Source organism: Acyrthosiphon pisum, chromosome A2 (assembly GCF_005508785.2).
Source record: "Acyrthosiphon pisum isolate AL4f chromosome A2, pea_aphid_22Mar2018_4r6ur, whole genome shotgun sequence".
In the NCBI taxonomy this organism is placed as follows: Eukaryota; Metazoa; Arthropoda; class Insecta; order Hemiptera; family Aphididae; genus Acyrthosiphon; species Acyrthosiphon pisum.
Genome location: NC_042495.1, coordinates 83,802,210 through 83,828,337, shown reverse-complemented (window position 1 = coordinate 83,828,337; position 26,128 = coordinate 83,802,210). Strand labels below are relative to the sequence as shown.

General features: G+C 28.0%; 1 protein-coding gene across 6 annotated transcripts in view; it reads right to left on the bottom strand.

The window, feature by feature from the left end:
• LOC100162309 (acetylcholine receptor subunit alpha-type acr-16) overlaps nucleotides 1-26,128 on the bottom strand; it is an 84,000-nt gene that overhangs the window by 17,851 nt on the left and 40,021 nt on the right. For 2 of the 6 annotated variants that reach the window (XM_029490468.1, XM_001945189.5), the window contains exons 2-8: nucleotides 18,627-18,766; nucleotides 15,924-15,968; nucleotides 11,155-11,264; nucleotides 8,720-8,900; nucleotides 8,038-8,113; nucleotides 3,672-3,866; nucleotides 1,089-1,175 (exon numbers count right to left, since the gene is read on the bottom strand). In XM_029490468.1, the coding sequence (XP_029346328.1) occupies nucleotides 1,089-1,175; nucleotides 3,672-3,866; nucleotides 8,038-8,113; nucleotides 8,720-8,900; nucleotides 11,155-11,264; nucleotides 15,924-15,968; nucleotides 18,627-18,766 (834 nt within the window). Of the gene's footprint in view, nucleotides 1-1,088; nucleotides 1,176-1,747; nucleotides 1,943-3,671; nucleotides 3,867-8,037; nucleotides 8,114-8,719; nucleotides 8,901-11,154; nucleotides 11,265-15,923; nucleotides 15,969-18,626; nucleotides 18,767-26,128 lie in introns of all 6 variants that reach the window. The other 4 variants (XM_016806827.2, XM_008187756.3, XM_016806826.2 and 1 more) reach the window with 3 other exon arrangements.

Sequence of the window (26,128 nt, the reverse complement as noted above, 5' to 3'; positions counted from 1 at the left end):
ATTTTCTTAAATGATTTTACATCTAACTGCGTATAAAGGTATCATCAAACTATTTAATGGCATTTATGATTGATACATTTTATTATTAAGAAACATACACAATTTAAAAAGTTGATTGTTTTGTTAGTATACCTAAAAAAAGAAAATATCAACCGAGGTCAAAATATTATGGTTAATTAGAGTCGTGTTAAGATTATTGCTATAAACCAAAATGTGATTACAATAATTTTCAATATTATTCATAAATATATTAGTATAGATTTATAGATACTGTAATTAGTTAGTTTTATGAACTTCCTATATTTAGCTGATTAATTAAAATTAAAAAAAAACGTTTAGGTATTGTATGTAAATTGGAGGTAATTTTTTTTTAAATCCGTTAAGAATAATAGTTTACATCTTGGAATTTAAATTAAATATTGATCATATCGTATTTTATATTTTATGAATACTTGTATTATATTATGTAACTGTGTACACTGTACATTGTACATTATAATAATATATGGTACTAAAATAATTAATTTGGGTTTATTCAGTTTATGTAGTACCCATGTATGATAGATTTATACAGAAATTAATTTAGTTATATGCAAATATAATATTTCCTGTCAATAAAAATCTACTACGCTGTCATTAGAAAATATAAAAATAATAATAATAATAATAATAATAATAATAATAATAATAATAATAATATTAAAATAAAATAAAAAATAATAATAATAATATTAAAATAATAAAAAAAAAAAAAAAAATTATAATAATAATAACAAAAAAACATATAGAGTACTTAACATTTTTGACCTCAAATGTGTTTGTGAAAAAATACAATAATATTTTTGCAATATATGTATATATATATATTTATATAAATTCATATATAATGAAAAAAAATATACTCAGTGCGTTTCGGTTACCAGTGTGGTAGTAGTTTTGTGTGCCCTCCTTAGCCAAGTCGTGTGACCACGAAAAAAAATTATAAAATATGTTATTACATTATATTTTGTATATCATATACGCATAGATTTTCGTGTAAAACGAGTACGTATATTGTATACAAAAATGATCAGTTGGCCGTGCGTTACCTAAAAGAGGAACTGCGTCCGAAGTAGCCGGCATTGTCTCGGCCACCATGTTTAGAAAAACGGTCAACGACAGGAGAATCGTTACACCTTTAATTAAAACAATTATATTTATACGCCAATTATGGTAGATTGACAAAACAAAATAAAATGTTAAATAAAATAATAATAATATTAACGACATCGTTTCCCCGGCCGCCCGCTTAATCTGCAGAAAACGTCTCGTAGAACCACGGTTACCACGGTTCGTAATAATAGATAGTACAACAAGTATATCTAGTATTGAACTGTTACATTATATACAGACATATAAATACATATACATAATATATATTATGAATAATAATAATAATAATAATAATAATAATAATATAATACTATTATCATAATATAATATTATAGTCTGCAGGTCGTGTCACCGACGACTGTCACTAGAATATTATAATATAATATTATTGTCTTGGCGCGCGCGCTTTGTGTTCACAAATGTGTGAGGGTGTGTTTGCTTGTGAGTGTTTGAGTTTGTGTTCGTGAATGTGCGTCTGTGTGTAAACGTGTGAGAGTGTAGTCGTGTTCACGTGTGTGTATGTGTGTGTTTGTGTGTGTTTGAGTTCATAATATATTATTTTGTTATGTGTGAGACTGTGTACGCATGTAGGTACCTAAGGTCATTTTCTCGCCACAATCTGAGGGCAGCGTGAACCCGAGCATGGCCATAGCGGCCAGCGTTACGCTCGGCAATATCAAGTTGACGATGTAATAAACTGTCCTGCGTCGAACGAATATGGTAAAAGTGATATCCACGTACGGATTCGGACAACAAGAGTAGTTTTTCAAGCTTCTCGTGGCTCTCATGTCTGTAAAAAACTGATTTAAAAAACAAAAAAAAAAAAAACCAAAAACGAAACAAACAAAACAGAGGTAGGTATATCACGAAAATTGTTGAGCTCCACACGTCCCAAAAATGTGTAAAATATACACAGTACACATGTACGCACACATATACACAGCAATTGCGAAGTGAGAGAAGAAAAAAAATTTGTGATGCGCACGAATATTGTGTTATATTACTGATGTGTATGTGTGTGCGAGTGTGAATAACAATTTTTTTTCGCTACCTCGCAAAATGTCCGTCTCTCTCGTGCGCATTACCACCACCTCCTCCGATATATAATATATGCACAAAATACGATGTCATTATAATATCACATGATAAAATATTTATTTATTGTTTTAAACGCAGTGGTCGGAAACGAGTCGGGTAGATCGAAATTAGCGTGCGTGTGATGTGTGCGTGAAAAGACATGAAGCACCTTCCCATCGGTCGAGTTCTAAAACGATGCACTACCTCCCATCCCTGCTGGATCAGACGTTTTTATCCTTGAGCACCCCATTAATTTAATTGCGGTTTATCGTTATAATAGTATGATAATAATTGTCACAGCTGTTATAGTTTAATGTCGTTATATTAATGCACAGATGTGGATAGAATGAAGTGATTTTATCGACATAATTGCGATTTCAGATACATTTCACGACTGTCATAGTCGTGGTTCGAATAATTATTGATACTTAATTTAATATACGACTCTCACTTATGTGACGTAACACGGAATAATAATACTGAAATATTGATATAATTATACACATTTCTGGTGTGTTTGATTTACATGAACCGAAATGACAAAAGTCCTGAATGGCTACTTTTTAAATTACGTATGTAATCTATACACAGCCAATTTTCTACCTACATGTAGTAAAATATATCAGACTCCATTGAACAATAGTAAGTACAAATAATCTTAAACATCAATAATAAATCACGATTAAAAAGAATTATTTTTAGAAGTACAATTTTTGGTTTTCATTCTTGTGTTGACGTGCCTAATAATGCAAAAAAGTTATTAATTCCATTTTGGTTGATTACGCGTCACTATTGTATAAAACATGACAAAAGACGCTCGTAAATATAAAAAATAAAAACCTGAAGGTCGTGGTTTTGGTTGAACTCGATTAATGTCCACTAAAAAATCGCTTGATACATATTGGGAATTGCAAAAAGTTAGTATAGGTAAGATACCCGACCAAAAGGACACAACTTTTTAATTTCAGTCCGACCACTCAATATTTTACGAATTGGTTTCAAAAGTAAATGTTCATTTATAAGTGGTTTGCCGAGAGAGACGTGAAAATAGCTGAAAAAAGTAAGTATATGTTATATAATGCATTATTTTATTATAGTGTAATAATATCATATTATTATTATGTTAACACACATTTAATTAGTTTAATTTCATTATGAACAGTATAGTTATATATGGTTCTGAACCGTAGATAATACATCGGTGACTCATAATGTTACCACTAGTCACTGGATATAATTATTATAATATGTATATAATATATAATTATGTATAGTCATAAAACTGTGTTACTCTTAAGACTAAAAATAAAAACCCCTATATTATTATGTCACAAACAACAAATTATATTGCACGACGGGAGACACTCTGACATGTTTTAAAAAAACACAAATAGTTATTTAATTTAATTTTACTATACGATTATTAATTTAATTTCGTTTACCTAGAGATAGCTTTTCGCCACAGTCCGGCGGTAGAGTAAATCCTAGTACGGCCATAGACGCAATCAACACGCACGGGACTATCAGGTTGAAAAAGTAATACAAGGTGCGCCTTCTAATTAGGATGGAAAACGTTATGTCTATGTACGGTTCGGGGCAGCAACTGTAGTAGATCACATTGCGCTTTCCGGGAACGCCTGCCAAAAGGATAAGTCATGTGTGAAGGAAAACGATTATTAAAAAAAAAAAATTAAACAAACATATTAATTATTGTCAGAATATTATCATCGTTGTATTCACGACATTGGGTTATTAAACGCACTGGACCGTCACCGTTTTTTGGAAACTATATAGTTTGAGATATTATTTAATATTATGTATAATATTATAAATTATAGGTAGGTACCTCAATATGTATACTTAACTACCTGTACGGCTGTATGCTATAATTATATCTATGGGTGAAACATTTTTGCATTCCCATAAAAAACATAATGAATGAATGAATGAATGAATGAATGAATGAATTAATTAATTAATCACTTTGGTAGTTGGTAGGTACACTAGATTTTTGTTTTTCTCTGAACAAAATTGCGTATAAACACACTAGTTTAAACTTGAAAGCATAAAATATATGAGACGTGATTGAAAAAATATTACCAAATCGTCAAAAATATTTATATTAAGTATCTCGTTTATTCTCGTATAGCGGTTGGAGTGCTGCGTATCATAGTTATCAAACATTAACCACCATGTTAAAATACGATTTATAATTTTAATATCAGCTACCTTTTATGTTGAGTATTGTAGTATAATCAAATGTATTTCTTACGCAGCATAAATAGCAAATAATATTTAAGGTAAATAAGAGATATTTTGATCACAAGTAATCAAATTAAAAAATGACATATAGGTATCCGGATAAGTTTATAACTATTTTCATAATCTATAAACTTTTTTGTATTCATCTTGATTATGATCAATAAAATAAAAAATCTCATTAAATATTAAACACAGTTATAGCGAAGAAAAATTTGGTGAACTTGATTCCTCGTGGGAATGGTATTTGGTTAGTTATATTGTAACGTTACAAGCGTAGAAGAATATAAAAGACAAACAATGAAAATCATACCATTAAAAAAATATGTAGGTGCCTATGTGAAATTAAAGACTTACTAAGTAATATAAATTCATAAATATTGTTTTATAGCTCTTGTTAATATTCCATGATACCATATATACTAATAACATACAGATCAGACGGTCCAGACGTTATATTTTATTTACAACGGTAATATTTATTTTTTTATGATTTAACTGTTTTTCAAGTGAATCAATACTTTTGTGGCACAAGTAACACATTAAAAAACATCAATTGTGTGTTAAAACGTCATTGTAATAAACATATTATAATATCACAATGGGTTTAGAGGTGGAAAATATAAATGAGGTGATCCATTAACTTTATTTTAAACGAGATATTAAGCATGAGACGATTACAATTTAAGTTGTTAAACCGTTCCAAAACACAAAATATACAGGTATTACTCAAAACAATGTTTCACAAAAAAGTCTCCGTGAAAATATATCTATTACATATTGAAATTAAAATGACTTTTACTGTCTTAATATCAAACGTATCAAATTTTCAAATATATTAATTATTTAGTTAAATTTTGAATTAAATAATATGATATTTGTTTGCAATCAAGTTAGTTTTAAAATAAATAATACACGAAAAACAAAAACAGGTAAAGTTTTAGTAAAACCATGAACGAATAAGGCTATTATATGAACTGAACTAGTTGTTTCAATAATTATTGTAAATATTAGTATAATACTAAGTTTCTATTATAATGGATCACCGTATTATATTTTAATATTTAACTACATACATACTAGTAGCACAAAAATTAAAATAACAAGCTGTTAAACTAATTATTAGATGCAATGATCATTAAAATTAAATTAACGTGCAAACAAACTAAGAAACAAAATAATGAACATTAAATCAAACGTTATGTTCAGATGTATTTATCTAATGTGTTGTTTTAATCTTATGTCAATACTATATTTCGTGACCCATTTTTCAAAAATGTAAAATTACGTTCAAAAGAATAAACTAATTAGGTACCTAAACTGTTTACGTGTTTAAGTGATTATTATACAAATAATGTATTGTTATTCATCAATTCAAGTTTAAGAGGACTAATATTGATTTTAAGTGACGAATTCAAATAATATATCCTAATATTAAAAAAAATATATTGCATACCATAGTTATTAGTAAAATAGTAAATAGTAAAATTAATTAACTACGTATATTGATAGCTATGATGTTACGTTAATAAATAATAATACTATGTTAGATTTGTAATAAAAACAAGTATCGTTCATAGAACAATGAATAGGTAATATAAAAGATTGATTTTTGTAAGTACAGAAAATATTTGATTTAAAATGTATTGTATATAATACAATCGTATCTAAAAATGTGGAACATTGTTCAAAATGTCGAACTTAATTGAATTATTTGATCTGATCAAAGAAAATAACTATATTATTAAAAATCAGAAAAAAATCATCAGCATTTTTAGGGACTTCATGGAATACGAACTTATAAATATCCCAACATTGAATTCGTCACTTGCATCGTGTTTAATTCTTGTGTGTATACCTATTAATTATTATCTACACCATGCTTTTTAAATCGATGTGATTTAGTGCAACTTTGAAATAGTATTTTATACAATTTTTTTTATAAATATAATTTTGAGTTTTGGATTAGATATATTTAAAAATATATTAATCTCTATTATATTACTATATATATTTTGTTCAGGATATTTGGAATCATAGGAAAATGTATTCTATGTACTAAAGGATATATTCAGCAAGTATTCCCATCAAATAATGATTGGTCAGTATATTTTTAATGAGCAATATTTTATGTTTGAATTATTTTTATTTTATTACTACCTTATCTTCACTTGGAGAATATAAATAAAATGGAACGATGCTTCATTGTAGGCTGAAATTCAAATGAATATGTTTTATCCGTGTTATTTGTTATTACAATTTATAATACTACAAAGTGATAGAAAAATAGTTATATTAATTTATGTATAACAATTGGAAGACATAAAAATTTGATTTCGTTTGAAAATGACCGAAAACTGGTTGCATCTTTTTTAATGAAAATTCGTATATTGAAAATAAAATAAACGATACTGCAAAGTATCTGGAATAATATTTTTACGTATGCCGAGTGAGTTGTATACAAGTAAGTTATATAACTAATAATATATAAAGTATTTTCAATAGAGCTCTTGTACAAGTACAATTATAGGTAGGTCCTAATCGTAGTCCAATCCCATCTGTTTTTTATCATAATGCCTAAAATTATAATGTGTATAATATGTGCTTTGATTTGTGTCGTGTGGTTTATTTCATTAGATAGATTTCTACCACTACCTATATATATTCAATGGAAAATTATTTATGTCAAAGTATCGGATCTAAACATTTATAATAAAATATGTAAAGGTAGGTAACTGAAACTCATGAAACATATGAATGTTGAATATTGTCTTCACGTATAAGAGATTATAATATATACGGTTATAATTAACATGCTTACTACTTTATGGCAAAGTTATGACTTTTGTATAAATACTCACATAATATAGATATAGTGATTATATGTTAATAAATTACAATTTAGATTAAATACTTATAGGTATTCAAGTATTTCAATTCACATAATATATTTTGATTTCTCTTAAATCTGTTAATAATATCAACACAGATAAAAATATTTTGAAATTCAAATTAATGTGTTTTATTAAAGAGTTTCAGTATACCCAAATAATAATTATTTATTCGTATAAGTATGAATGAATACGATTTGTCTAAAAATTTTGTATTTTAATGACTACATTGATAATATATAATATTATGTAATATGTATCTAAGTGATGCTATGATAAACGAATTTTATAGGCTAATTATTAATGTTCTACCTAGAATGAAATGTACCTACATATTTGAAAACTATGAAAACAAAACTAATTAATTATGGTTTGTATGTATGTACATGTATAATAAATAATAATACGTTATAATGTTATGGTTTTTTGAGAGAAATTTAAACTCAACGATATTTCAATGCGAAAAGATAATTACCATAATAAATTAAATTATTTATTTACTAAATAACTATCAGTATATTTCTCTCGAAAAACCACAAGTAGACCTAAAACTGATGTATTAGTAAATAATCAGAAATTATGAAAATAAAAACAATTCAAAGCTGTTAAAAATGAAAAAAAATCATTTTCTAAAACGAACGGTTTTTTGTTTGCTCACCAAGCAGGTCCCATTCACCGTTAGTAATAAAACCACTGATATCTCCTCCATGATCATCTTGGAGTTGAAGATCCAACTGAAATATACAATAAAAACTATTTTATAGGCAAAATACCTATAACCCACACGATAGGTACATAATATTATAATTATTAGCGTAATTTATGAAAATTCTCTAAAATAATAAAAAAACTATGATCAGAAAGTCAATCAAGTAGATTTAGGTAACCATATGTTGTTTTCCATATAGGTATGGGAATAAAAATAAAAAACCTTCTTTTCGCCGTCAGCGTATAGTGACTTTATATCGTTTCATATTTTCCATATTGTATTTACATATTATAATATTATGCAGTCATTAGTTTATATATTATAACGTCATGTTCAATAAACATACGATGCACGTAACGCAATTATAACGTGCGTTTAATAACGTTAGTATAATATATTGTATTATATAGTTGCGACTTGCGACCACACGACAACAAGCCGGCTAATTCGACGACGACGCGAAGTTCGATGAAAATAATAATATTACTCGATGGACAGAATAAATAAAACGTCGCGAAATTGTTTCGGGGAAAAATGATATCGATAGGTACCTAATAATATTATATTATCGGAGTAAATTTTCACACTTTCGCGCGCCGTTTCACTCGCGTAGTTGTCCGGTCGACTTTACCTGAAATCCGTCGTATGTCCAGCTGCCAAATTTCATATCACATTTTTGATCGTCGAAGGGGAACCACGTGATATCGATCTTGCACGTGCTCTTGAAAATACCCGGTGGTATGAATACGCAGCTACCATTGCTGTTGACCACCACGTTGGTTGCGTACGTGCCGTCGAAACCTTCGTCAGCGCTAGACACACACAATTCAGAGACGGTTTACACATCGGTGCGATCACAATATGATATATTATATTAACAATAATATTACGTAGGTATAGGTAATTATTGGTTCGTTGAAGATAATTTATAGTTTTAAGTTTCGCTGGAATAATGCGTATTCGTTTATCACGTAGAAATAGTAAGGAAATAATAATAACTGCCATGTTTTCATATAAGGTTTTATTTTTTAAACGCACAAAATATATATAGTATGTCTTGATTTAAGAGGTGAGTAGAGGCGTACAAGAATTTTTTATTGTGGTACAGTCAGTTTGAAAATATATATGTTTTGTCTAGTTATAGGGTTTTCAGTATTGATATTATCCCGCTGTATTCTTAACATCGTTTGACGGACTATTACTGTTAAAATGTTTAAGTATTATATAAGTATATCAAACAACATACATGAAGTGTGATCGAGAATTTTAAATTTACTAAAATAATCTGTATATTGATATCCGTCGTAGTCCCTATAAATCAATTTAGCCAAATATTTTTCATATTATGTAATTTTAAATTTTTTTTCGTCGACGTTTTATAAAATATCAAAAAACTAGTAAATACACTATATTTTATTGTTAAAATCACAATAACGAACATTTAGAAGAGGCATACCAACTATACTACTATTGTATATAGTGTCTCTTCTCCCAGTGACCCAGTCTATTTTTCAACCATAATTGTAATCCCGTTTCAGTAGGTATTGCATTTAATGAGGTCCTACACGTTTGTTTAAAACTCTTTTTCTAGTCACTCAATATAATAAGCTGTTAATCTTAATTTAATATCCAATTATTTATTATTTACAATATGCTATAGTTGATTTTGTACTTTATAGGCATGTCTAAAGATTACTAATAATTGTACCTATATGCCTTCGATGTTGACTATATGTCTACGATATTGTTATATCACGTGAGGGGGGTAGTTACCCTATCGGCTACTACGCCCTATCGATTCACCAATGATTAAATATTTACTCAGTCGATTGGTTTTAATTGCAAATTACTTCTTTTATTTTGTTCTAGTCATGTTGTAGTTTGAAATATGCAATCATAAATTAGATTGCAAATTATGATGGATGGATGTCATTGGATATTCCTTATTTTGTCTTTTATTATACAATTCTGAAAAACCTAGTAAGAAAAGTGGAAGAGTGCATTTTTAACAAATTTTTGTGGCACTTCACTATCATGGTATTTTTGACCGTTTTTTTTATACGCAAATCTTTCAATTTCACTCAAACTTCCTTAGATTATATAGTTATTCTGATCTCACCACTATCAGAAAACTTCCCTATGCTTTTGGAATGATTTATTCTAACTCATATTATTGCAGTGGCTTGTTGTTCCATTCTGTTCGGTCAAACTTATACATGTTATATACATCTATATGCCACTATATCTACTATAATATCCTTAACTATCTACACTTGGTTGGTTTTCCAACTTTATCACATTAATTTTGCCTCTTATCTTTTATGTCCCTTACATTTTGACATAATAGTAAACAGACAATTTTGTTTGCAACTTTTTCAATGCCGTATTCTTATTATAAATACGGGTTATTCTCTCAAGAATCACCCTATAAATCGACAATCAAGATCCTGTTCAACTGTCTTGAGTGTGTTTTATGACTCTATTACATGGCCATCCAAATGAAGAAAAATAACAACCCCTCCTCGGCTTCTCCTTTTTTTTTTTACTATTCACAGAAAATTATTTATTTTTATACGTAATTGGTTTGAATTTTAAGTCAAATTATCGCAAAAAGCGGAAAACAAAATACTTCGAATTCTTTGACTTTTACATTGGGGTACACTTTACAGTGCAAAAGCTCGTTGGGATCCTCGTATTCAGTATTCACAATCCCTAAATATTATTAAACTATTTTGGATGCAATTCAAATTTTGTATGCATCATTCTCCAACGACCAACACATTCCACACTAATGTTAGCTACTCTTCATTAGGTCACCCAGAAACCATCAAGGTCTAGTTGTCCGTGTTTGACTCAGCTCATTCCACAAAGCGTAATTCTTTACATCGTTACCTGAGCGTATAAAACTGTTAACGATAAATGTGTGAAGATATAACACACACACACACACACACACCTGTTATACTATTACTGTGCTTATAATACTGTTATGTAAAAATGTACGTATATAATAGTGGTACATATCATCTGCTAAGGCGTAGATATTAATGCGATATGTGTACTAACCTATTATACATGAGCATATCTGGTTTCCATATCTTATGCGGCGGTATTCTCAAATCCTTTACACCACCATAGTCACTATGGTTCCACCTGAGGTTGACATCGTTCCATTCCTAAATTAAAATTAAAAACGTTTTAATGATATATTTAATTATTAATTAACGTGTGTATACGTATAGTATAATTCTACGTCTAATTATTAAACACTAAACCTTTGTACTTGTCAGTAATATTATATTAAAATTAATAATTGTGTAGCCCATATACAATAGTAAGTGTAATAATCGATATTATTATGGGAATTGTAAATTTATATTATTACATAATATAGTGGTTAGCTTATATATTTTAGTTTATATTATACAGTTAAAATTAAAATTAAAATATGTAGCTCTTTGAGCTTATATCTTTGCCAGAAAATAAAATTAGTGAAAACAATAATAATACTATAGTAGTGATTATGGGGAGTTTGGGAATTAATTATAATATTTCCATATTATTTTATATTTTATATTTTATAATTGAATTATGATTCAAATCATTCAAATTATAGATATCTACTTTTGACAACTGCCCAACTATCACTTGGCTAGGTGAATAGGTGTTTGAAAAACAAATATTTATAGGTATTAAAATAATAGTTGATGTAATGCTTAAGCAGTTCGGACAGCGTCGTCGATGACACAAAAAAAAAATGTAATAATATAACAGTATTTTATAAATTAAAACATAAAGGGAAATCATCTTCAAAGAAAAATGTTGATTGAAATTAAATGTTGTGCTCAGGAATGGCTTGGATGCATGTTATCATTGAATGATATTATCTTCATAAAGAAAACTAATATCATAATAAGAAATACCAATTATATATAAAAAAAAAAACAGATAATCTAATGACATTTTTCTGTCTTAAGTAAATTATTTTTTAGATTCATAGTTAAATTTTGAATTTATTTAAAAGAAAACAGAAAGAAGTGTTTTCAACTGTTCAGCCAAATATTTTAAAATAGGTAACTTTAAAAACCAAATTTTGTTGGATTATTCAAATATTTTGTATTTTTTTTTTTTTATAAAATAATAAATATACAATTATTATTTTGGTAGGTAGGTAAGAATGGTTGTAGTGGAAAATGTATCAAATATTTGAAATAAGTAATTGAAAAACAATAAGAAAAACCTCTTTGGGCTATAATTTAACACTTTTGTGGAATGTGAAGGGGATGAGTAATCGGGCTTACATTTTCACAAAATTATTTTTTACTATCACTTGAAAAACGAGAGGGTTTTCATTTTAAATTTCTTAAATAAGTTTTTTTGGACCATTTTTATATAATATATATTATATATATATAATACATAGGTAAACTTTATACATTAAAAAGGGTTAAGTGATTCATGATAATACAGGTGTTGATGTATATTTTAAATTATGTTTTGTCATGTGACAAATTGCATTTTAATACTTTGTAAAAAACAAACAAATGTAAATTGAAAGTTTTTGTTCGTTTATTTTTAATTATAAATAAAAAACAAGAACGGGTACATAGTATGCGTCATGCACTTTGAGATAGTGTATTTTGTTTAGCGTTTTTTTTTTATTTCATTAAATTGGTATACATTTCAGCCACCGTGAATGCTTGTACAGGATACCTTCCTACCACTTTTTTCGTTCTTTATTTGTCACTCAGTCGAACCACGTGTGTGATTAATCGTTTATGTTACTATCCGTTTTTATGACTTTAGGTGAAAAGACGAAAAAAATAAAAATCATGACAAATGGTCCACCTAAACCTATATGGATATATATGATTGTACATTACATTAATCAAGAGGACAAAACATTTTGTATTTATTTGAAAACTGCTCGGAGTAAACGCGCATATGTACCTATATGCACGCGTGTGTATAAGTACAAACATGTAAAGTACACTTACTCCAACTATAGATTTTCCCTAAGCTCTAAGAATCGAAGTGTTTAACTTGAAACCACCATTTTGAGGTACATTAGTGCTTTATTAAAGAAGCTGTAGGTTTTTTTCTTTTGTGGGTACCTACGTGTGAGAGGCTGTTAGGAACTTCATTCCACATTTGGCCTTGTTACTGTAATATTATACCATATAGTACATATTAAGGTATATTTGTGACTTGTGTACACTGACGGAATTTATTCCTCCCAAGGATACTTATCAGCTCAAAAATAAAATTATAATCCAACAACAGCGTTAGGCGCTATTTAATTTAAAATAGAATTTAGTACTTTTTATAAAATAAAATATATATTTTACAATAATTTTTAAAATAACAACATATTATGTGAATAAATATATAATATAGGCATAAGAAACATATTTAATGGGAGTTCATCAATTAATATTATGAATTATGATTTTATGAACAGGGAATTATAAATCCATAACAATGTAGTATTAGGTATTGAACTGTAATTTATTACTATCATACTATTTAATATTGTATTTAATAAAAACTATGATTAATATTCAGTAATGTTCTTATTAAAAACAAAAAAATAACAATTTATAGTTATAAATATTGACTGTGGTTAATAATATAATCATATTTTATTAACGAATAATACCGTGGTAGAACTTTTTTATTTAAGAAAAATATTCCTTTTTATTTTAAATGATTTTTTTTTTCGGCCGTACAAATGTACAATACACAAAAATTTTTAATTTCCTTTTCCGTTTTTATTGTGTACCCAATCCGTCGTCGAAATATGGTAGTATATAGAACTGTTTTGCACAAAGTTAAGATTAGAAGACAAACAATGAAACGTTCCATTTCATATAAATTAAAACAACTGAGATTTACTAAAGTTTTATGCCGAAGGCATAAAATCTTGTAATTTTGAATAAGTCTGAGCAAAAAAATATGACGTACTTCAACTAAATTGCATTTAGTATAATAATGACGGAATATTTATTTTACTTATGATTATTTATATAATATTCATAAATCATAGTGCATCATTTATTATTAATTATTTTTGTTTCTGTATTTTTTTTTATGAGTTGTTGTTTTTTTTTTTTTTGAAAACAACAATTGGAGTTTTATAATTTATATAATATTGTATATATTTATTCAAAAATTTGGATACGGTATTTATTCTGCGTACATTTGAACACGTCGTTTTAGTAAATGTTAAATTTATAGCTATTAACGATTTAAAAAATGAACAGTGAACCATGGTTCAAAACTTAAATAAACATTTACATTTTCTATGCACCTCACTGATAGCACTCCAACCCATCCTATATAATCACAATACTAACACATCCTATGTGGCTATGTCCGTGTTCAGTAAACGGAGTTTGGTCTTAAATAATCCTAGTATTTATGCTGAAATATTGGCTTATATAGTTGAATCTAAGGTGCAGGAGCGGATCCAGAAATATTTTACGGGGGGGGGGGGGGGCACAAAATTGTCCTTAAAATCGTATCCTCCAGGGCTCCAGCAAAAATCGTTTTATTACACAACATAGACACAGAGTACTTCTAGTATAATATTATACAAGATATTATGCGCAGCGTACATTATATTTCACGCTAGGTAATGCAATGCCGGTTGCCGAATGCACAAAAATATCACTTTTCACAAATGGAATGATGTGCGACGGCCGACAATGGACGGTCGGTTTTCAATAATATTATTAATTATATTTTTGTAATGTTTTTTTTTCCCAGAAATGACAACGGTAAAGATGGTCGACGACTGCAAGTCATACCGACTAATTTTATTTATTTATAATGCCATAATGGTACGAAAATAGTGATATTCGGTTTCGGGTAAAATAATAGTAGTTTCGGGTAATAGTTATCGACGAAGACAATCTAATTGTTGTCATCGATAACAAGAAATTGTTTATCATCGACGGCAATCGATGACGGAACGCAATTTAGCTATAAGCCTATAACACATTAACACAGTACCTAACACAATTACACACTGGCACACAATACATATAAAATTATATTATTTTATTTTTCGTAAATTTATATTTTATAATACTGTATTTTGTAGTTGTAATGAACCACGAAAATAATCAAAAACCCAATATATTATATAAATTACACAAACCTATTTTAGGGATTTTTTTTTGGGGGGATACGCCCCCCCCCACCCTTGGATCCGCGCCTGCTAAGGTGATCAATGAAAAATATAAATAGACAACACTGCGAGTGCATGTTTGTTGGCAACATGTATTTTTAGTTGAAATAAGATAGCAGAATCCTTTAAATTTTTGTAGAAGTCCTCGCGTTCAAAGTACAAGATTCTTATGGCTTACCTATAGTGTTGATAAATTACGCTAGTATTAACGACTACGTATAATTTTATGTGAGTGAACTTATTTTATTATAAAATTTTAATTTTAATTAATTAATTTTTGTTCTAAAATTCTAATAAATTTTATTTTATACTCATGATTAGGGTTCAGATTTGAAGGCAAATGCCTTTATTTTATTAATCATAATAGAAAAAAAATTTTTATACAAAAATGTGTTTCATTTAATTTCTTAGACGATGGATGCATTTTTTTTTCCTTTTTTTGCCTTTGTACTTACAATAGGTACCTATATTATATAAACATGTTTTAGGTATAATAAATACCTAAATAAGATTCGATAATAACCTTCACACTGTAATTTTCAACATTCTAACTAACTTTAACATAATATGAACTCTGATTATTTTATAAGACCACTGTTTGTTAGAAATAAATTGTAGTTGATTAAACTTAAAATATGCTTACCAATTTTAACCACATGTTGGTTATCAACAGCTGATTTTTTTCATCCTGAAACAAACAGTAACGTGCGTGTTAGTACAAAACATTGTTTAAAGTATCGTGTTATGATTAGTTTTAATCATGTCAATTTGTAGGATACATTTAAATAAAGAAACGTCGATTCATTTATGCGCTGGCATTGCGTTACACAAACTCTCTGTCGATACCAAATAATTCAACTGTGCGAAAATTTATCTACCTACCTATAGATATAAATATTATGTTTTCCAACCCCTTTTAAAAGAGGTCGATAAATTTACATTCAGAATGCTAGGTAACCGGGGTAACTGACGTTTACACTCTGAGGACGAATACATAAATTTTAAACAGCTCTTCCTTTTTCTGGTAAAAACAGGGTGGTGATGGACTGAAAAAAAATATAAATATACCTACCTTAGGAATGTTTTATTAAACTGTCCTTGTGTCCCCTTTGCTCTTTTGGATACACTCAGTGAAATAAGTATCCATCTAACTCATTCTTAAAATACTAGTATTTTCCCTTATTTAAAATTTACCATAGGTAATATATTGTAAAGCCAGTTGGGTAAAAATCTTGAATTATTTTCTATACTTGAGCTAGGATAAAATATTCGTGACCAAAATATAAAATGTTTGACATTAGTCAAATGAATTTGAGACTTCTTTAATAACCTTTGTGACGTGCAGTTTTACAAAAGATCAAATGATTTCACAATTCATTGCGGTAACTCTATGCCACAACAGATTTACTTTTAATGCTTGACAGAAACTATTTTTATGAAATATCTATATCGAATTCGCCAGAATAAACTATAAAACATGATTTATTGACAACAAACATAAATAAATAAATTATAAAGGAACCTTCCTGATACAAATAAATCACACATTATTAATTAAAGCCTAAAAAGTAAACAGTGAAGTTAGCTTGAGTATTACCTACTACACAATAGTTCAACTTTAATAAAAAAAAAACTTATATTGGTTAATTATTCAAACGAGAAATCCATTTGTAAGTTGAACTAAACTTCATAATGTATTTGTGTTTGAGAAATAGAGTTCAAATGAAATTCTAACATTAAAATATTGTGGTAAATGATCATATTAAATTTTCTGATAGGTATTTGTCAAATTTAATTTCGTAGTTTTGGTTGTTAACTTTAATTTATTGTTACTAATAGTTTAATATAAACTTTGTAAAATTACAGTAATTTCGTTTAGATATAATGATTTTTAGTTTTTACGTTTTTACAAACATTGTTTGTCATCTATCCAATATTCTCTGTGTTTTAAATATTTAAAAAAAAAAAACATAAATATAGTATAATATACTGAAATGTAAAATAATAAATATTGAACATAATTTATTTAATAATAAATATATTATAATATAATTATTATTTATATACTACACCTACAACTTAAAATGTACTTTTATTTCATACAAGTAAGGTATGTTAATATTTTAAAATTATATCAAATCAACTAAATAGTCTTTGAACTTGACATAAAAATCATATAGTATGAAGTTATTTGTGCAATTTATAACAGGTTATATTATGCATTTCACTCAAATACATCTTGAATAAAAAAAAAGAATCTTATCTAAATTTGCTTAGGTACTTGACAATGAATATGCATTTAAGATATGCTATTGTATTAAATTCAATAAAAATATAAAAATATTTTCTGCACCTTCGAGACGTTAATCTATTATTTTACAGCTGTATGAAGTATTTGGATCACAAAAATAAAAAGTTAGAAAAAAAATTTGCCCGAGTACTTTTCGAACTTCACTCGGCCAACCCTGCACAAATTATACGCTTTGTCCTCGCCATTGAGCTAGACTTTTCTAGAGGACAATGTAGGCTGGGTGAAGCATTTTTAACGGGTTTTTTACTGAACTAAACAACAAAAAACAGCGGTGACGACAAAACAGCACATTATTATAAAGTTAAATGATATCACGTACAAAAGTGAAAAAAAGAATTCAAAACTAGCTGCAAGAAAACAAAATTAATCATAGCTTTGAATGTAGGCCAAATGGGATTTGCTTATTTTTTAATACTATTTAGGTTATCGTTTTTTGAATCAATAAAATGCATAATATTATATCGATATTCATATTATATAAGTAACTACAGCAACCATAATTAAACGATGTTAATACGCATTTAAATATTATGATATTCAACGATAACTAAATAATTTATTTATAACGAGGTACCTATCATGACATTGAGAAATAATATTAATTATTTTATGGCATTTAGTTGTTGTATCGTAAATTATTTAATTTTTCTTTTAATAATTTTGTTTGACGTGTATACCTATTTGTACATAATTGCTCGCTTTAGATTTTCGGACGATTGTTTGGAAAATGAGTCGATTTTATACAAATATTATAATTAAAATTCCATGCTGTAAACAAATGTTGATCTTTTGTTTTTTATACTATTTTTAAACCATCATTAATTATACCATGAGACTAAATTTTAATCAACATTTAGAAAATATTTTTTAATTCGTATTATACAACATTTATAAGGCGCACAATAAATACATAAATAATATACATATTATGTAGGTACTAAATGAAAATTAATTTTAATATTATTTAAAAACTATTTATATATTGCAGTATATGCATATAAAATATTAAAACTTTTATTAAACAATGTAACTCACCACATCTATGATTTGCATGAGCATAAGGCCGAAACTAAGTTGAAGTGGCTCCGATTCATTAGCTACTGGCCTCTCTAGTGTATTGTAAGGGTCTAATAAATCGTTGAGCAATCGCTTCTCGTGAGGTCCGCATAGCGTTTCTGCAAAATAAAAAAAATACGAAACGATATTAACACATCTGTGTATCATAAATATGCCTGGGTGAATAATATAAATATTATTATGTATAAGTACAGCGTAGATTATTTTTTTTGCGAGTTAGCTACGGATAAACATTTTCCACTGTCACAAGCTCGCTCAACGTTTCGTACCGTAGAATCGTGGAAAAACACACACACACACACACACACACACACACACACACACACACACACACACACACACACACACACACACACACACACACACACACTGAATCCTGGCACTGAACTGAGTTGTTTTATAGTGGCCATCAGACGACGATTGTATAATATATTATTATGGATAAAATATATTATAGTAAATAATATACATAGGTACAGATTTTTTAATAATAAAAACAAACCATAGGGATTCGTCATATTATATTATTTTTCTCATTATTTTAATACTAATTAAAGACCAAGGTTTCTCTTCTCCATATTTTGGTCAAAATAAATGTTTGAATGCACATTATTAAGAAAATAATTATTTCCCAATACAACAATCAGACATCTCCAAGTTTTATTTTTGGTTTTGAGATCATAACAATTTGATTTCGATAATTTGTGACTGGCTACTACAGTATTACTTATACGAATTGATGTTGGATCTAAATATATTTTTTGTTATTTCTTAAAACATTTTTAATCGCTTCCTAAAAAATTGTATTAATTGGAAAATATGTCATGTTGTTGTTTCCAGGTCTTCAACTGCGCGCCATAACAAGATGACTTGAGTGCTAACCTGTCCGAAATAATTTTGCCACGGGGAAATATTATTATAATATGCTCCGGAACGTCTGGAGGGTGCATTTCACTAGAGGTCATCGTGTGTTTGAAATAGTAATGGTGGCAGCGTTGTAGTGGAATTAAATTCCATTCATATAAATAATAATTAATAATATTATTTGCTTACGATTGTTATGGTGCTACGACAATACTCTTCGAACATTCCTAATTTGCCCACAGCATCTAAATCGCATGCCGAGTTATAAATTCACGCCACCGACGACGTCATTAAATGTATAATATTATGACATTCAACCCTATATAATTTTGGCTGTTATATAGAATTATAATTGATTCACAAGACTTTGTTTACGCACAACATGATGATATTATACCAAACCGTATTCGGTTGATAAACGAGTATCCCGTTACTGCTGTCGCGGTTGGGCAGAAATATTTGAGCGTTTTCTCATAATATACAGAATCCGATAGTAATAGCAAATACCATCATGGATATAATGTTATGTATACTGCAACATGTATTATGCAAGTTATAATTTATATTAATTGGTGTCGATCATAACCATTAGTATTAATATTAATATTATTATTGTTACGTTGTTGTCCCGGGAAATATTATTGTTCTCTTATACATAATATATGTTTTGATCTCGAATGTATTATTATTTATTATAATACACGAACGAACGTTATAGGAACAATCATCAAAATATTGTAATTATTATTATTGCAATCTCGTTTGGTCATATTAAAAAAAAAAAAAAAAAAAAAATGATGATGATTATTGATGTTACTTCAAAATAAATATAGTAAGTATCTATTGTTTTGATATCATTAAAAATTATTGTAAATCGACCACAAACTTTACATAGTAAGTCTAATTAAATTGTATACGATTCAACCTAACAAAAAGTTAATGTTACTAAAATATCTGACTCTCGCATTATTTCATTACCCCGCAAGCCCTAATAAAATTAACTTTAAGAGTAGGGATTAGTGCCAAAAAAAAAAACTTTACAAAATCAATATTTATTTTATTTTAAACTAAATTATTGATTTCAATTCTATTTTGCTAATTAACATAAACAATTCAATATATTAGTAATATAAATATATATTATAGTATTAGTTAAAAATGATTTTAACTAATATATCATTGATAGATTTTGTTGATGAATAGTAAAAACGTTATCAGTATTAATTAATTAGATCAATACTTTTTAAGGTGATGTGATAATTATATTTATTGGAATAATTATTAATACAATATGTTAAAACATAAGAACATTTCAGACAGTTTTTAATATGTATGAGATATTGAGATATAGGTACAGTGTACATTCGTAGATTTGTGGGTTGTAAGAAATTAGGTACACTTCGATCAAATAGTATAATATTATTATATTGATTGAGTTCTAAAAAACAAACGAAAAAAAGTCAACTTTAAATTCAATCCTCTACGTGATCTTTATAAAAAATAATTATTATTTTTGTTTTTGTCTTACATAAATTCAGTACCTAGTCACATACTTAGTAATTATACAATATGGTATAAATATATAGTACCTACCATATAAATTGATTTAAAAAGTTTTCTACAAACTTTTTTCGAGTTTGGTATTAAATCTATTTTTCTATCAAAACTATCTTTGCAGAGAAATAAAAAAAAAACCTTGTTGGAAGAAAAAAGAATGGTTTGTTTCAGATAAAATTTGAAAGGTCGCTCGTGTATATCCTAGTACGTAGTTATAATAGTTTATACTTCTTTCACTAAGAAAGTAAAAACTTATTAATAAAGTATTATGTTGTCGATAAATTACTAAAGGATGTGAGAAAAAAAAACAAAACGAAAACTATTTTAGCATCAGAGAAAAAAAATAAGTAGTAATAATAATGTGTAAAAAAAATACCAAACTACCAACAATGAAAATCTCCTGTGACGATAATCGAGCTGTACAAGGCCGTAATATGATGAATATGATGGAACAAAATTGAAACCTTTTTTTCTTTTTTAGAAAGGGATATTTGGCACATAATATTCATCTTCAGATAGTTTATTGTTATAAACTGTCTGAGGATGAATCGATGATCTCATTATACAGATTCATGGTGATTCACTTAGAATGCTCACCCCAAGGAAAAATTGGGGTGAGAAATTTTTTTATTTGATAATTTTTCAGTAATTTTTATGGTATTTAAGTAGGTATAGTATTTATAAATTCCAAAAATTAGAATATGAACAAATTAATTATTAGAGGAAAATGGTAGGAGTTGAGCATGTATGGTGAATCAACCTGTATAATAAGTAGATGTATGAGATGATTTCTTCTTTCAGTCATACCATCACTATGCTACGCACCACGTTTAAAAGCCCGCGATGACATAGGCACGATAGATGACCTACGGACGATGTCTGAAATGAAAACTACTACAGACTACACTACCTGGAGGGGGGGGGGTGGATTTCCCGAACACACCAGGTCGATTGGCGGCGCAGTATCTGGCCGACTCTAGCTCTTGACAAACCACTATAAGTACCTATATAGATATGAGCTGCGGAAACGGCCCAGAGATAACGGAGCGATCCCCCCCCCTCCGTGCCGTCAGACCGTTCGATACGGGGTTCGATTCGAACGTGATCGAAATGATAACGAAAACGCGTCTTGTTTGTTATTGCTCCTACTTTTGGGACTTTATTAGTTTTTGCTTTTTCAGGATTCGAATATCGCATATCGCGGAATGACGAGAGGAACAGCTTGCCGATGTGGCACGCACTACACATTGTACAAAACTATAAGAGTGTTCTATGAAAGCATACTACAAGACAAAATAATATAATATAATAAAATATAAAAATGGCGATGGCGATATCACTATATGATATTATTATGTATAATAAATATTTTATTTTGGACATAATATTATTATTATACCTATAAAATACGAAGCATCTCATCCGGTGTGGTGTCATCGTGCATATCCTACTCCGGTTTCTTCGTCATCTTATTAATATAAAAAACAACTCATCTACACATCTAACTCCTATTTAAACTTTGAGACTTACATAACTATTTTAATACTTAATGAAAAATAATAATTCAACTTTAAAAACGTTTTCAAAAATTATATTTTATTAATTGGCAATCTCTGAGAGAACTTTAATAATCTAAAACAACTTTTTAATTTTTCTTAATTTTAAGTTTACCTCTTTCAAAAAATATTGTTCATCATAGTTATCGTGTCTTTTGGTTCTTAAACATGAAATTAGTTTTCAAAAATCATCTTTTCAAATATTAATCCATTTACGGTACATTATTTAGGTGCGATCAGCCTTTTAATTAAAGGGATAAAATTTTTTTTTAATAAGGGTCACAAATAATTGTATAATTATAAACAAATTTTCCATTATTTTATTCAATATTATCATATTCATATCCTTGTAAATAAAATAACCTAAAGCTAACTTATGTAACTTAATTAAACAAAAAAAACTAAAAAAAATAGAAAAGTTTAAATGCCTGAAATAACAAAAATCTTTTGAGGAGATAAATCGTTATTTTACGTTTGAAATTTGAATAATATCCAATTTCAACAACTTTTGAACTTCAAACGCTCATAAAAATAAATGTGACTTTACGCTCAACGTTATTATTTAATTTCAGTAATAAAAACTTATGAGGAATCTTGTATCAAATGTTCAGACCTTAGGTATTAAAATTAAAAATGGTATGCATTTTTAACCACAAAATAATTTACAAATGTTCATGATTTCATATGCTCATAAAAGAACAAGGACTAAGAATTATCATACTTTTAAATATAACAGCACGAAAAAATTATGAAAAATGTTGAATATTTGCATGCTTTTTTACATATAAGCAATTTTATCATAAATAAATAAATAAAAAAATGTCTAATAAGTTAAAAATTGTATATAAATTCCACAAGAAGATTGAAAATATTCTAAAAATTATATGAATCATATGCTAATAATTAATATAATTATTTTGTGAACATTTTAAGTCTTTACAGTTTACATTGTTTTAATAAAATTGAGCAACGAAATAATTATATTCAACACTATTAAAGGCATCTCGCAAATCAAATATATCAAAGCACTAAACGCACTAAATTTTTTAGTCAATTAACTGCGATTTACAAATGACAATATTACATTTGCATTCGCATTTCAAATAATATATTCTGTATCTATTTTGCCAACAAAACTATTGTTTGACAAATTATTAAGTATCAATCTCACACTGGTATAAAAAATATACCTTTTCGTCACTTTATCAACTGGGCAATAAGTATAATAATATATCCAATATTCATCTGATAACCACACATAATATAATATAATTAATTTCAAAAGCTATCATAAAACTTGAATTATTCACGCCAATTCAAGCGCACACGCAGGATAAAATCCCACCCTGGCCAATATATAAGAATTACTTACAATCTAATAATAGTTATAGTGATATTTCTATTAAAGTACATGCAGTTAAAAATTCTCAAGGGGGCCACGGCCCCTTTGACCCTTCCCCCAACAGGTGCCTTTGACGCTAATCACATTTATGAAAGCAGGATGAGTTAAAGACGAGTTTGACCGTATTATAGGAAGCTCCCAACATCATATTATGTATATACACAGGTAGTAATGAACTATGTACCTAGTTCAATATTGATTAAGCCCAATGAAATCAAATATTGCCTATTTCTCTTTGACTGTAACAAATTATTCATCTAACAAAATTCATCTTTTACAAAAATCACAAAACTCAACCATCCTACCAAAACTACCATTACTTACAAAAAAAAAAACTGAGGATTCGTACTAGCTTTAATGATGGGCTTCTATTTGGAAATCGATACATATTTAGAACCTTCAGCTCACGATTGTTTATTAATAATATTCCCGGGACCTATTTATTATCTATTAATTAATCCATAACTTTTTTGAAAATACTCAACGATGCACTGATCCGGAAAATATATGTAATAATTAAGTATCTACCAAAAAATTCAAAAATAATAATTGAAAAAATTTCAACGATCCTTTCATCCATGACAGCTAGTCAGATCAGTGGCGTAGCCATGATTTTTTTTTGGTGGGGCGAGGGGGGCTGATCAACTTTTACACATTAAATACATACTTACACAGATAGATAGCTCAAAATTGCTAATACTTTTAGGTACAGTGGCGTGCTCAGGGGGGGGGGGAGGTTAGGGGTTATATCCCTCCTATTGCCTTTTTTTGCCAACCTACAAAAAACCACTTATTAGTTATTACAGTTCTTTAGAGTCATTAATTTTTTATTAATTATTAATTTTATTCGTTGAGACAACAAGCTTGAAATTTAATACGAGACTCTTAATATATTTCTACAATAGCAGTTGAAAAATATATAAATACAGTCACAATTTTTTTTCATAAGCATTTAGTTCGAATTTTGACTAAATACGAAAAAATCACAAAAATGTGCAAATTATTTTGAGTTAGAAATTCATAAAAAAATTTATCTTTAAATCTAACTATCTAAGATTTGATAATTTAATATAAGATTCCTCATAAGTTTGTCTACCTTTATCGAAAAAAAAAAATGTTTACCGGAAAGTCAAATTAAATTTTTATGAGCGTTTGAAGTTCAAATTTTAACATCATTGAATATTCACTCGATTTCTCATGTAGATATTTTCTTATATAATATATAACAATACATTTTTATTTGCTTGGTCAAAAAGCATGAAAATATAATACACGGCCCCTAATATATTTTTACAATAGCAGTTGAAAAATATTAAAAATTCATATGCGCAATTTTTTTTTATAAATATTTAAAGTTTTAATTTCAACAAAATTTGTAAAACTTAAAATTTAAAATACGGGTAAGTGGATGTCAGCTGTCAATAATAATATTGACTGTCAGCTGTCAGTGGGTCTGCTGTATAGTAGGTTACAAGTGGGTCAATGTATAATGGATTGTATTAAACTTGAATTCAATGATATATGATAATTTGTATCCAGGATAAAAAAAATAAAAACCATTGTAAAATACTAAAATCATTAGCTTCTAAAATGATTTAGTAGTTAGAAATGTACCTATACCTATATTAATAACAACAATATAAATATGATATACAGTATCCTAGGCTGCCAAACCGTCTCTGCTCAGTGCTCAGAACCGTTTTTTGCACACATGATATATATCATTGAATTTAAATTGTAAATTTAAAACAGTAATCCAATTGTAGCCTACTATACAGCAAAGCGACTTATCCGCTTTCTTTTGTTTATTTAAAAAAAAGATGGTGTCCCCCCATTTAAAATTTCTGGGCACGCCATTGTATAGGTAGTACATTTTTAAATATTTAAAATACAATTTAAAACTTTTTGAGCGACTATCATAGACCATTAAAATAATTTTTAAATTTTCTTAACATTTCGGGGGGGGGGGGGGCAGCCCCCTCAGGCCCCCCTGGCTACGCCACTGAGTCAGATTATCTATACTTCAAAAATATCTTATAATTTTAGTATTTGTTTTAAGCCAAATCTTAGTTGTTGATGGC